Raw genomic sequence first — 13,331 nt, 5'->3', positions numbered from 1 at the left:
TGTTTATTATCTGTTTAGATTACTGTTAACTAGGGAAGAAATCAACAATCCAACATTAAAGTAAAGCAACTTGAAAGGATGCAATTCAAATCCAGAAAAGAACAAAAATGACAATAATCAGGGTGAAACTCTGGTTAACTCTCCCCTCATCCTCAAACCACCCTGTTGTGCTATGCTGTTGCAGTGTGCACAGGCTGTTACAGAAGTATGATCTACCACTGTGAAGCCCTTTACATCCTGGCCCACAAAGGGTCGTGAATTTAAGATCAAGGTGAACGTGGGTTTTTAACCTTAGCTCCCAACTATTTTACTGCTATGGATCCAAATCCTCCTTTTGTGTAAAGTTGGATGTTTCTTGTGGTGTTCTTGTTTGTTTATAGTAGTGTAACTGCTAATCTGCCCCCAAAATCTGCTCTTTACTGGAAGGGATGAACAAGTGGGCGGCACTTGAGATTTATCTACTCTTCTCTCTTTTCAAGCTGAGAAAAGTTAGGTGATATAGCTAAAAAGGCATTTGCAGCTTCTCCTTCAATACCCTGAGGGCAGGAGAGGGAAGAAGTTGGGCTGTGGGGAGAGGAGTGGGCTGGTGGGATGGATGAATGGCTGGGCGATGGAGAAGGCCTCCTCCTCCTCCTTGATACATTAACATGTCCTCTCTAAGAGTTGCATGGCTGTGGGACCCTCCTTGGTAGCTGGGGTCAATGCGTTCAGGGCTAGGGTTGTCAGATGAGAGACCCCTGAGACTGCATTTCTTCTGTTATAACAGAATTTTGGGGCAAACCATTAACTGCTAGAATTAATAACTGGTTCAGACTGGGCTGTCTGACAGTCCTCTATCATCTACATCATCTGCTTTTTGGGCAGCGCTGCAATTGCTGGTACATTTTGGAAGCTGCAGTCATCTGTCTTGATAAGGGGCAGTTTTCCAGCCCTGTAGGAGCCGGAGCTCTGAAGCCTCTAGACAGAATGGATGAACTTTTTATTTTGTTTTTTTCATTATTAGGAATAGTTATTTTCCATTACTTATGAAACTTCCCACCAGCCAAACAGGTCATCAGTTTTGCTCTGGGTTGTATGAACTTATGTCTTAGCCTCAGTTTCTTCTCAGCCTTCTTGGAAGGCCACTGAGATCAGACACCTCTGTAGGACTGTCCCTTCTGTAGAGAGGTGCATTTTGGTCTCTTTTGAGTCAAATCACCCCGTAAGCTTTATGGAAGAAAAAAAACCCTGCCGAACAACCCAAAGGCCATTTTCTGCAGAGCAACCTCAAGGGTATTCATTTATACAAAAACTTCAACAAACTAGGTTGAACTTTCGGTGTTCATTTACTTTTATTTACTTCAGGTTTAATTTTTGTTCTGTTAGATCATGTTAAAATAGCTTTCTAATGTCCTAAGGACCTGCTGTAGTCTCTGGGCAGCAGTTTGAGAAGTGAATTGCTGGGGGAATGTGCCAGGATTTGGGGAAACAGTGGAAACCCGTGAGTTTTCCTGCAGGGTGTTTGAGATACCAGTGTAGAACTGGATAGTTATGGCACGTTGTGACGGACCTTCAATCCATGCAGGTCTTGGTGAATCTGGGATTACTCATGTTTCATTTTCTTGAAAAACAAGTCACATCTTTTCCCTGACGTAATGACATGGGGCTTTCTCCCCTCCTCACCCTTCTGGGCCCGACAGGCAAGCTCCTGGTGTCCTTCCCATCTCCAGCACAAATCGAATAGGAATGGGCAGAGCTCCTGCACCGGTAACTCAAAAAAAGTGTCCATTCATGCATGCAGATATGTGAGTGTAAATAAAACTTTGTGTATATGTGTGTGTCTATGTGTGAACGGGACCGAATGTGATCTGACAGGAATAAAATATGTCATAGTGAGTGGGTGGTGAGGAAGGATGTGTGTGGTGTGGAGGTGGTAGTAACTGAGGCTGGCAGAACGCTTTCAGCTGGATTTTTGATTAACAAACTTTTAACCAAAGTTTTCTTTTCTGTGAAGATATTTAAATACTGAGTTAATGGAGAAAAAGAAGGTATGGTGGTGGGTTTTTGTGTTGTGTTCTGGGGTTTTTTTTCAGCCACTGCTTCAGTTAGGGGAGTTTTGAAAAAGTCAAAGAATATTGATTTTTCCAGCCAGCTTCAACTGTAGAGGACTGAGCTGAGGAATAGAAATAAGGGCAAAGGAACTGGAAATTAATCAGGGGAGGGGGAACAAGAAGAAGAAACTGCCTTGAGAAATGCATGGAGGGAAGGGAGGAGAACAAATTAAGAAAAGGTGGTGGAGAAAGAAGCCAACCAACAAGGCAAAGTGAAAACCAAGAGAGTGAAAACTGCAGGAGACTTTACTTAGTGAACATTTTTGCAAAAAAAGAGAAAGATCAAAGCACTGAAGAGATGGAGAAAGAGAAATGCTCCAAGAATTGTGTCGCAGGTTAAAGGGAATGGAAGAGCTGTGTTAGTGCTACAGGGCAGGACAGAGGAGGGCAAACAGTTAATCATGTTTTATGTGTGTCTGTATGTAAAGGTATGTAAGTGCTGACATCCCAAGCTGCCCCGAAATAATGTTTGACAGCAATTTTAACACCCCTGAGAACTGCCAAACAAAGAAAGTTGATATGCAAGGGTTTCAATTTCCTGCCATGCTCCTCGTCCCTGCAGTCTTCGTGTTATGGTGTGGAGCCAGTGACAGCCTCGAGACCCTTTTTCCTGCCTGGCTGTTGTCCTGTGCTCAGTGCTGGGCTTTCCCTCGCTTATCAGCGGGTCTGCAAATTGGATTTCAGTCTTACAGCTCTGATCTGGCCTGACCTGCCGTTAATCAACGAGCAGGATTTTCGGCTGGTGTTTTTGAAGCTGCTCCCTCCTGCAGCTTGTGTAGTCACTTGTATGGCAGCAAATTGCAAATTACAGCCACGGCGTGAGCCTTGGGTGGTGGGCTGACGTTGTAGGTGCTGCAGCTCAGTGTTGGTAGGTGCTGAGGCTGCGCTTTAGTGCTTAAGTTGTACGCAGAGACATGGCTATTTTAATACCCTGTGGTCACTTCTAGCTTTCACATGCATTTCTGCTGATGGAAATTCCTGTTTTCCTGTAGTAGGAATCAGGGGGGGGTTACGCTGAAGTTGTTACTTCTTCTCATCACTTACAGCTTTTCCGTCAATCTCTCAGTCTGTTCAGTGGGAAGATGAGTTTACTGCCAGTAGTGGAAGTGCTGGGAGGTGACCCATGCCTGCCATCCCCGAAGAAGACGGCAGTATCTTGGGGAGGTCGGCTCCCAGGTGGTGCTCTCTCCCCAGCGCTCAGAGGCCGATAGTTGATCCAGAAGGAATTTGTGGTTTTGCTGTCATGGTTGTTGAACAGTCCAGCTTCTGTTTTGCTTTGCTTGGCAACTAAGTAGTGATCCCTGGGATTTCTTGATCATGGAAGCCAAAAAGTAGGTGTATAAAATAATGAGACATTGAGAAACATCCTGCTAGATGAGGTGGACCTGCTGCTTTTCTCTTCCAGCAATACTTTCTCCCGTGACAATTCATCTGCAAGACGGAGCTGATCTATCAGCAGCCCTGCTCATTTGTCCCATTTCCCTGTTAGTTTTCATGCATGCTCGTGGATCATGTCCCCTTCTTTGCCCTGGGTCCTACTACAGCACTGCCTACCAGCAACAGCAGCAGTGGTCTTCCTTCTCAGAAGACATCTAATTCTTCTCCAAGCCCACAATGTCTTATTTCTGCAGCAGCATGAGACTCTCCACCCTCGTCTCATCTGAAGGGGTCATTTACCGCTATTACCAACTACAGTCAGGTGCTCTTTGCTTAGCCTAGACGCAGCTCCAGCTGCAGAAGGTTGGCTTTGATGCAAAAAGTGCTTTGAGGTTGGCTGTGGCTTTGCTAGAGGTGCAGCTTTTGTGGCTGAAAGAATTTTTTTTCCCTAGCATTAATACACTTTCCTTCTTGCTGTGAAAGATTTGCTTCAGGGAGCTGTGGTCAATGTATTGACCACACCAATCACAACATCTTCTGGTCTTAAAGTTTCAGACAGCATCTTTTAAAGATTAAATCAAATTCCTTCCATGCCTCTGAAATAATTCTTCTTTTTTTTTAATTCATTTTTTTTCTATTTTTTTTTTCCCAAGTAGCTGACCCCACTGGTCCTTGAAACAGCACTTTTGCCATTATTTGGTGCTGAATCCACTGTGAAGAAGGCTGGACTGTGTATTCCTGCGTTACCAATATTCAGCACTATTACAACCACTATATAGAAGAAAAATTCAAGAAAGAAACAGATAAGAGGCCTTTTGGGCAATGCAGAAAAAGAGTTCTGCTCCTTAAAAAACTATTTTTAAAAACTGTTAAATGACTTTTGTAGTTGTTCGCAGTAAAGAAGGCAGCGTGTGATGTGCTTTGCAGGTCGGTCAGCATCGGCTCACACTGCTGTGTGAGCAAGTCTGTTACAGAACCAAATCCTTTCATTACTTGCATGCAGCGCAACTCTGCTGATATCCCTTTTCTTAAAGCCCAGCTGGCGGCAAATAGAAATGAAATCAACTGTGACAGCTCGTTAGTGATATATACACCCTCTGTTTGGACATCAGTCTAGTCCAGCTCCCAAGAAACAACTATCTACATCGTTTTTTACCACTGTAAGTTGAAAGTCAGCAACTAACTGTTAATGCAGCGGATACCCTTGTGACAGCGAGGGGACCAAGAGAATTTCACATAGAAAAAACGCCACTTGATTACCAAATAGGACTTGCTTGGTAAAATTGCTTTCACCTCCATTTAGGTGCGTCAAATGAAGATGCTTCTTCAGTGTATGCTGGGGAATTTGTTGCAAGCCTAACAGTCTGTCTATGGAATATTTTCCTTGCAGACTAAACCCAATGTTTCCATGGCTTAATTTTAACATGTTTTATTCCTGGTTCATCTCCTGTTGCTGCATGTAATTGAAGAATTGAATTGAAAGAATTGAAAGAATTGAAAAAGAAACTTAACAGAGTTTTTTACTTATTTTATAACAGAACTTACAACTATTTAAATATAATATCCGATTGTGTTCCTCTAAATCTCCCCTTATGCTGCAAAGGCTGCAGTGTTTGTACACTCGGAAATCAACTAAATTACTGTTTCATGTGCAGACAATGATGGAGGAGGTAGAGTGAGCAGTTTGGCCCTTGATCCCTTTTTAAGTTTGCAGACTCAGTGGCAGAGTGTTTTGTTCCTGGCTGTGCCGGTGCAAAATCAAAGTAGCGTGATGGACTCAAATAACTCTGGCTCCAGCTTATCATTAACTTCAAGGGATTTACTCCACACTTTAATCAGTCACTGAATGCATAATCTGACCCAGGAAGAGGCATAAAGTGTAAATCAGTGCCTGATTTGGTCCTGAGCCAATGCTGGTGGGAGAAGTGCTTTCAATAGATTTGATAAAAGGTATTTCTTAGATAATGAACACTCCTACAGAAAGAGGCCTTATCAAATGTGGAATGAGTATGGTCTATCAAACATTTGCTTTCCACTTCTTCTGATCCTCTGTAAAGTAAAAACTCTGGATGATGAAGCAAGGGAGGGAGTTTTCGCCTCTTACATGCAAGGTTATGGCATTTGGAGGCACCGGGTTTTGTGGCACCCCCATGTTCTGCGGATAGAGAAGGGGATGCTGAAAACACTCCTCGGCTCAGTGGGACTCTTTGAGAAGGAGAGAGAAAATTACTCTTTTATTATAAGGTTTGCCAAATGATCTCTGAGAAAATGTGATATCATTCATATGCATTGCCAAGCTGGAGAGATGCCGTGCATCTTGGCAGCCATCTAGAGCTAACATATAATCCCTTTGGGTTGGTATAGGCTTTATCAGAAACAGCTCCATATGCAGTATTTACATAACTGTGGTGGAGTGTGAGAATAAACACAGCTGTGGCATTGCCCTAAATATTTCAATTCAGTGGGGAATTAAGGGAACTTTATCACTGAACTGCAGATAACAGAAGTCAGTAAGCGGTGGTCAGTTTAGCCAAGGAACAAATCAAAGCTACAATGGCTGGACTGCTGGAAACATTAAAGTGCTTTAGTGTTGGAGTTTACTAAGGTCACTGGTATTTTTTTGCTTTTCAAAAAATATGGAAATGCAATCAGTCAGCTGTTATACAAAAAGCATCATCCAAATGGACTGGTGAATCAAAGCAGTGTAGACTGAAAGGCAGAAAAGGGAAGAGTTTATAGGGACACAGCGCTTTCAGCATCTGATTGCGGTCAGAGCCCATGGGTTTCCAGGAAGATTTTAAGTTTCTTTTAGAATCTCCATCCCAATTGACTGCAGAGACAGGAGTCCTGGATCTTTAGTGGAAATCTGCAAGCCTGGTTTCCTAAGGATAGTTTAGTGCCCCGATCTTATAGCAATAGCCAATAGCAGAGTTCAGGCAGTTGAGGATTTAGACTTTCGTCCTTAAGGTATGAATAAAAAAAGATGCCCTACCTAGCAGCTTGCACAGGAACAATGCTTGCAGATGTATTGCTTGGGCTGGACCAGTGCTGTGGATAAAAGGACTGAGTTTCAGGGCTCTTAAAGCAGCATTCATTCCTGTTTTGAACTCACTTTTGAGAAGTGTAGCATGTATTGTCCAATCTTCCTGTCACTCAGCTCAGGGCATGAGGTAGACTTTATGCAGTTTACTTTATGCAGTAAGTGCATCACCATCAAATTTTGATGACTGACAAGCAGTCCGCAAAATAGCCCCATAAGAAGTCACTGAGGGATGACATCTTGCAAGCATGGCTCAGTATGTGTGTGTGCATATGTTTACTAGAATATATACATTGATGGGCTGGTTTTGGCTGGGATAGAGTTAATTTTCTCCATAGTAGCTTGTATGGGATTGTGTTTTGGATTTGTGCTGGAAACAGTGTTGATAACACAGGGATGTTTTCGTTATTGCTGAGCAGTGCTTACCCAGAGCCAAGGGCTTTTCTGCTCCTCACCCCACCCCACCAGCGAGCAGGCTGGGGGGGTACAAGAAGTTGGGAGGGGGCACAGCTGGGACAGCTGACCCCAACTGACCACAGGGACATTCCAGACCATAGGACGTCATGCTCAGCATATACAGCTGGGGGAAAAAGAAGGAAGGGGGGGACATTCAGAGTGATGGCGTTTGTCTTCCCAAGTCACCATTAGGCGTGATGCAGCCCTGCTTTCCTGGAGATGGCTGAACACCTGCCTGCCCATGGGAACTGGTGAATGAATTCCTTGGTTTGCTTTGCTTGCGTGCACGGCTTTTGCTTTACCTATTAAACTGTCTTTGTCTCAGCCCACGAATTTTCTCACTTTTACTCTTCCTATTCTCTCCCCCATCCCACTCAGGGGGAGTGAGCAAGCAGCTGTGTGGTGCTTAATTGCTGGCTGGGGTTTAACCACAACAACTGCTATCACAGTAGAATGTGTATATATTAGAATATACATAGTTTAGAACCCCTTAAACAGAATTGTTAAGAGCTGTCTAAATGTTCATTATTTTAGAGGACAGAGGAAGTACACTTTGATGAAGGCCCAAGCAGCAAAACACATGTTTGTGTGTTAATTCACTTGCTTTAAGTAAGAATTTAAGCATTTTCCAAATTGGAGGGAAGCGCATTGCCATTTGGAAGCTCTTTCAGCTCTGGATAATTTATTTTTAAACCAAAGCCTGCTACAACTCTAACTTAAAAAGAAATTACACAAGTTTGCTGCTGTTCCTTTGCATCTGAAAAAGCAGCACATGCTTCTGAGTCTTTATAGTCCTTGTTCAGCACTTTTTTTACTGCACGATGTGCAGCGACTTTGGAGGTGGGAGTTCCCTTGTAGAAACCACAGGCTTTGTAAAGAACGTTGTTTCACACAATCCATACAGTGAATTAACATTTTTCAAAACCAGCACAATACTGCTGTGCTGTCCAAATAATTTTTGTCTTTAAAAGAAGTATGAAAATAGGAGGTGGAATGCAGAAAATCCTGAGTGCTGCTCCTGGCTTGTTCCCTGCCTTGTCTGGGTTATGCACCTTTCCACTTTTTTGGTGGTGAAATGGAGATGCTGTCACTGACCTCATTTGTAAAATGCTGTGAGATCTCCTGCCAAAAAGTGCTCTGTAAGTAATAAGCAACATTTCCCTGATTACCACAACGTACTTTGAAAAGCCAAGTCTGTATAGTTTGTTTCCATTGGTAGCTGCCTACAAGAAGAAGTTCAAACTCAAGTTCGTACGGCAGTGGGAGGGCAGTGTTTCTGATAGAAAGACAGACCAGGGTGTGGTAGCTGTGTATGGTTGTAATGATCATCTGACACAAATGGCTAAATCATGACTGTCAGGGAGACAGCTTTTTCTCGCAGTTCAGAAAAAATGAGAGTGTGTTTGGGAACGTGCCTATCTACAAACATAGTTTTCTTATTCACCAGACCTGCATCATCTGACAAGGAATTTTCCTTTTGGTACCTGAAGTTGAATCCTCGGTGCATCCTGGAGTGGCTAAATAAGAGCCTTTAATTTCAGACAGCTCTGGGCTCCAGCAGCTTTACTGAGGAAACATGCGTTATTGTGTTTGCTCAGCGCTTTCTGAAAAATCGACCCACTTTTTAAGCTATCCAAACAGTGATTTAGGACCCTGCACAGTTCATCTGCTGAGTTTGGAAAATCATGACCTTTTCTATCTTTAGAGCAGTGTCTACATGGAGACCTCCCCTTCCCAAAATGGACAAACATGAGACCAGCGGTCCTCACTCTCCAAGCCCCAGAGAGCTGTGCAGATCAAGTCACCCTCTGTTCTGGGTTCTGCTCTGGTTTAATGAATTAATTAAAACTTCTTAATTGTTAGTTAAGCTCCAAATTGCAGGATTTTCTAATTGCATAACAAATATTTGCATTACAGTACTGTTTTGAACCTCAACCTGAATAAATTCCACTGAATTGATTACCCTTCTGCTACAGAAAGGAGTCGTTGTGTGTCCCAGAGATCGGGCAGCAATACACAGGACAGAAGTACGTGCTTAGGCTCAGATCCCAGGTCAAATTTGTGTCGGTAATGTTCAGGGGCAGTCACTGTACGTGTATAGTGAAAAAGCACAAATGTGATACGGAGTTGAGTGATGGGCAATGACCAGGGCTTGGTTTTATAATTGCTACATTAAGACTATTACTTTGTGGGTTATTTAATAAATGTTCAAGTAAAAGTGGCCCACAAAGCTATAAAGAGCACACAAAGCACCACTAATAACTAATAACTTCACTGAGAACAGAGCTGAAATAGCTGCAGCTGCCTCTCAAAGCATTTTTGTTGTTGTTGTTAGCAAAGGTGCTGGCACAGGTCCCATAACCATGATGGACAGGATTAATTTTCCTGAAAACTGTGTTCATTTGTGCTTTTTGAACCACAGTGGTAGGGTGGAAGCCCACAGGATGATCTAGTAAGCATGGTTTTTTGGGGGAAAAAAAAAAAAGTCTCCACAGGAGTTTGGAAAACTGTAAAAGATGCCTGCCAGCAGCAATCACATGGTTGCAGTTAGCGCTTTCTTGCTGCCACTGTTAGCAGGCTCTAAATGAGCATTGAGGGGGTTGGTAACTCCTGGAGAAGGCCAGTTGCGGTGGGCTTCTGGTTGATGCTTAGTGGTGTCACAGAAACCACAGCACAGTCCTAAGAAAACTCCTCCATTTGGAGTGAAGGTGGTTTTCATTTAGCTCTGTATGCGTAAAATAAACACATTGAGAAACTCCGGGTGTGCCGTGATACCAAGCTAAAGAAGGCAGCAGCTTATCCCTGGCTTCTCTGCAGTCATCTCCCGTGCAGTTCTGGATGGTTGCTGTGTTGGTGAATGTTAATGTGTGGATGCTCCTCTTGTGTTCATATTTGAAACTCCTATTGATGTGCTAGATGTGGGGTTGCATCAACACTGGGAAGGCCCCTTCTCAAGGATTTTACTGAAATGCCAGTACAGGCCTAGTTTCAGTTAAGATGATCCTACTCTATTCAGGTGTTGTAAAGGTAAGTTTTTAATGCTAGGTCTTGACATTCTGCTTTTTAACTGATTGCTAACTCTAAGCAAGGTAATAAATTTTGCCGCCTAATGGTATCTGAGTGAACATAACGTTTTCCCCACCCGTTTTTCTAGACTTATTGAAGTTCATTCACCTGATGCCAAGCACACCGTGGTGCTCAGGAGTAAGGATTCGGCTACAGCCCAGGCCTGGTTCAATGCCATCCACTCCAGTGTCAATGAGCTCATCCCCAGGGTGATTGCAGAGGTCAGAGACCAGCTGGGTAAAACAGGGATTGCTGGAAGTCGAGAGATTAGACATCTAGGCTGGCTTGCAGAAAAGGTAATGAAAACTTTCTTATTTTCATTTCTGTGCTCTCTTTCTTGCTTGCTCTTTGTTCCTGAATTCAGCCTTGTCTGGAAGTGGAGAGGCTAAATGAGATTCTGGGTTTTGATTTAGCTTTCCATGAAGACCTTTCTTTTCTTAACGTGCCAATTTTTGTGCTTTAAAAAAAAACCCCAAAAACTAGAAGGTCCCCTGAGTCTTCGCTTCTGTATGCCAATTAGCAAAGACTTTCCTGAGAGATGAAAAGTCTCATGATCTGTCAAGTTCAGGCATGAGACATGAGTCACAAAAACTGACACCAGCCTCAAGCTCCCCTGCCGTATGTCTCCTGTTCACATATATGAGTTGTCACCTTCCTACTCCCAGCCTGGGAAGTAACCAGTTACTTGGTCCATGGTCCACCCTTCTGCTGTGCCTGGCCACAGGAGCTGGACATGGTCATGAGGTGGTGTCCCCGCTGCGCCTGGGAGCTTGTTCTTTAATTGTAACGCTGCATTTGAGCTGATCTTTGTAGAAGGCCGAGCTTGCAATTGCAACTCTTACCCTGTGTCTTGCAGAGTTTGAGTCTCAAAATGTTTTATGCCACAGGGAAAAGCTGGTGTTCAGTTCGAAAGTCGTTTGGGATCTCTTGACCTGTGGAAAGCCAACCCATGAATGCACAGGGATGGTATCAGTATGAGATGATCTGGTTTTAAATCAGTAGCCTCAGAATTTGTTTTAGGCACTGTACCAACTGATAAGCATGTATTTGCTATGGTAACAGCATGAGGATTGTGCCTAGACATACCTCCCATCCAGATATTGCCTGGGAGGCCATTCGGAGCATCTCTGCCTCTCCAGCTGAGGTGTGTGGAAAAACGGCCACTATGTACACACTGCCCTTTCAACCTCTGCATCCAGCACGCGTGTGGAAAGCTGACTGCCATTGCCCTGAAAAAAGTACTGTACGTTTTAGCTCTATTTGGGATTTTGTAGATGAAAATATGGGAGCCACAGGTGCCATATTTCTGTCTAGCATGCTTTAAGAAGGCACACCATTAATTTTTAGCAAAATGTGGGTCAGTCCACACCACTTGTAGTGAGGCAAAGATTGCAAAACCTTCTAGGCAGATTTTGTATGTTTTCCTGCCCCTCCCTCCAAGCTTGCAGAGTGGGAGGACAGCACAACTCTGTGGCTTAGTGCTGTAGAAAATGTGGAAATTTGGGGAAATAATTTGGGGTTAAAACACCAAAGCATTTGTAAGTCAATTTTGACAGTATTAAATTGTACACCTGTGGGGTCTTTAATATTGTTTTTGCTTTTGTATCTGTTTCTATAAACTTAAGAAATGCTGTATATAAGAGGCTTTTTCTGTTGCAAAATACTGTCCTCTGAAAGGGTAACTGCTCTGTAGCAGAACATACAGACCTTATATGTAAAATATTCACAGGTAATTTTAAGCAGACATACGGCATGCTTGTGGTTTATTAATTTCCTCTCCTTACAGTTAATATACAATATCCCGTTCACACACTTCTTTCTGCTTTTTTTTTGCCTTATGGACTAAGATCTTATTTCACGTTACTCATTATGGACCGGTTCAAGGTCCTGCTGAATTTAGTGGTGAAACTTGTGTTGCCATTAATAGGGTCAGGCTGCGGCTCTGTGCACGTTCCAGTGGCTGCCATCAAGAATTAGCCTTGAGAGATTTGCAGTGACATTGTTACCCGAAAGTCAACACGTTTTTTTCATTAAACTAACCATCCAGAGCTGTGCAATAGTAACAGAGTGAGGTCAAAAGTTCTCAGCTTCTTCTCATGTTGGAGACGTGTTGAAAAATAGAGAAAACCACTACATATGGTAAAAAGCAATGTGAAATTGCTTTTATTTTGTTAATGGACTGTGGGCTGTAAAGCCTTGTTGAAAGAAAGATAACCTGAAGTGTGGGAGAGGAAGGTTTATATATGCAAACTGTATATGCAGTGTTTCAGAGGAGGTGTTCAAGGCAGCTAGGTGAGGTGCTGACCACAGGGGATTTCCTAGATGCTCCTCATGCAAAACCTGGGTTTGCCAGTGGGGAGAGATTAAATTCTGCAGTGATTTTTGGAAGCACATGGGGAATACCAGCTTTCTTCTCCTGGGGTGAACTTCCCTACCACATCTACTGCTGGCTGGTTTCTAAACGTTGGAGTTCAGAAAGGGACCTCATTATTAGTAGCCACAAAATCAAACATGTGCCTTGTATTTCTCCTGATATTACCATTAATTTTTTTTCTCTGTGATGTTTTGTGGCATATCTTGCTATTTTCCCAGGGACTGCAGAGGGAAGAAATCTGAACTCTGTTTTGAAAAGCATCTTAGACTGTAACTTTTAAGACAGCTTTTATGGCATTGCATTATGTTACTTACATAGCATACTTATCCTTACAATGAATTCTCAGCAAAATGGAATGACACTAAGTGAGATGAATTCCTCTGCTTGTTTGGGGAATGCAAAATGTAATCCCATAGAAATTTCACTGTAATTTGCTGTGATTACTCTCTGCTTTCATTAAGCTATTTCCTGGTTTGACATTTTTTATATGTCTCTGCTCTAAACTTAGCTCTAAACTTCAACCTTTATGGTACTACAAAAATAGATTCATTAGCGGAGCCTCCCTCAGGTAGGTAACATTAAAATAAATAGTAGGTTATCTAAGGTACTATGCAATTGCATGCTAACAGGATTCTTCCACCTTCATTGAACTTCCCTGTGAAGACAGCCCTAAATTTGTGTTCTTCAGCATGAAACATCCATCTTGCAGCTCCACCATCAGGTCCCTGGCTGTGCCCTGGGGTGGGCAGTGAGGGTCTGTCAACAGGTAAAGCAAAGCGGTCTGCATCACTTTAAGAAAGCAAACAATCACTGTGGCGTTGTTATAGGTAAGGAGAAAAACAGCCAGAAGCAACCATTAGCGATGCCATATTCCCTCTTTTATTAAGGCACTAACCTTGTCCTGACCTTGACCTTATGGCAAGGGTTT

The 13,331-nt window shown here is 43.0% G+C and overlaps 1 protein-coding gene across 1 annotated transcript in view; it reads left to right on the top strand.

Moving 5' to 3' along the window:
* The window catches only part of SNTB1 (syntrophin beta 1), a 117,917-nt gene that overhangs the window by 65,747 nt on the left and 38,839 nt on the right, over positions 1 to 13,331 (top strand). Inside the window, exon 3 of the mRNA XM_069779973.1 lies at positions 10,118 to 10,325. Within this exon, the coding sequence (XP_069636074.1) occupies positions 10,118 to 10,325 (208 nt within the window). The remainder of the gene's footprint in view (positions 1 to 10,117; positions 10,326 to 13,331) is intronic.

This window comes from Haliaeetus albicilla, chromosome 3, assembly GCF_947461875.1.
Source record: "Haliaeetus albicilla chromosome 3, bHalAlb1.1, whole genome shotgun sequence".
NCBI classification, from domain to species: Eukaryota; Metazoa; Chordata; class Aves; order Accipitriformes; family Accipitridae; genus Haliaeetus; species Haliaeetus albicilla.
This window is presented reverse-complemented; position numbering and strand designations above follow the sequence as displayed.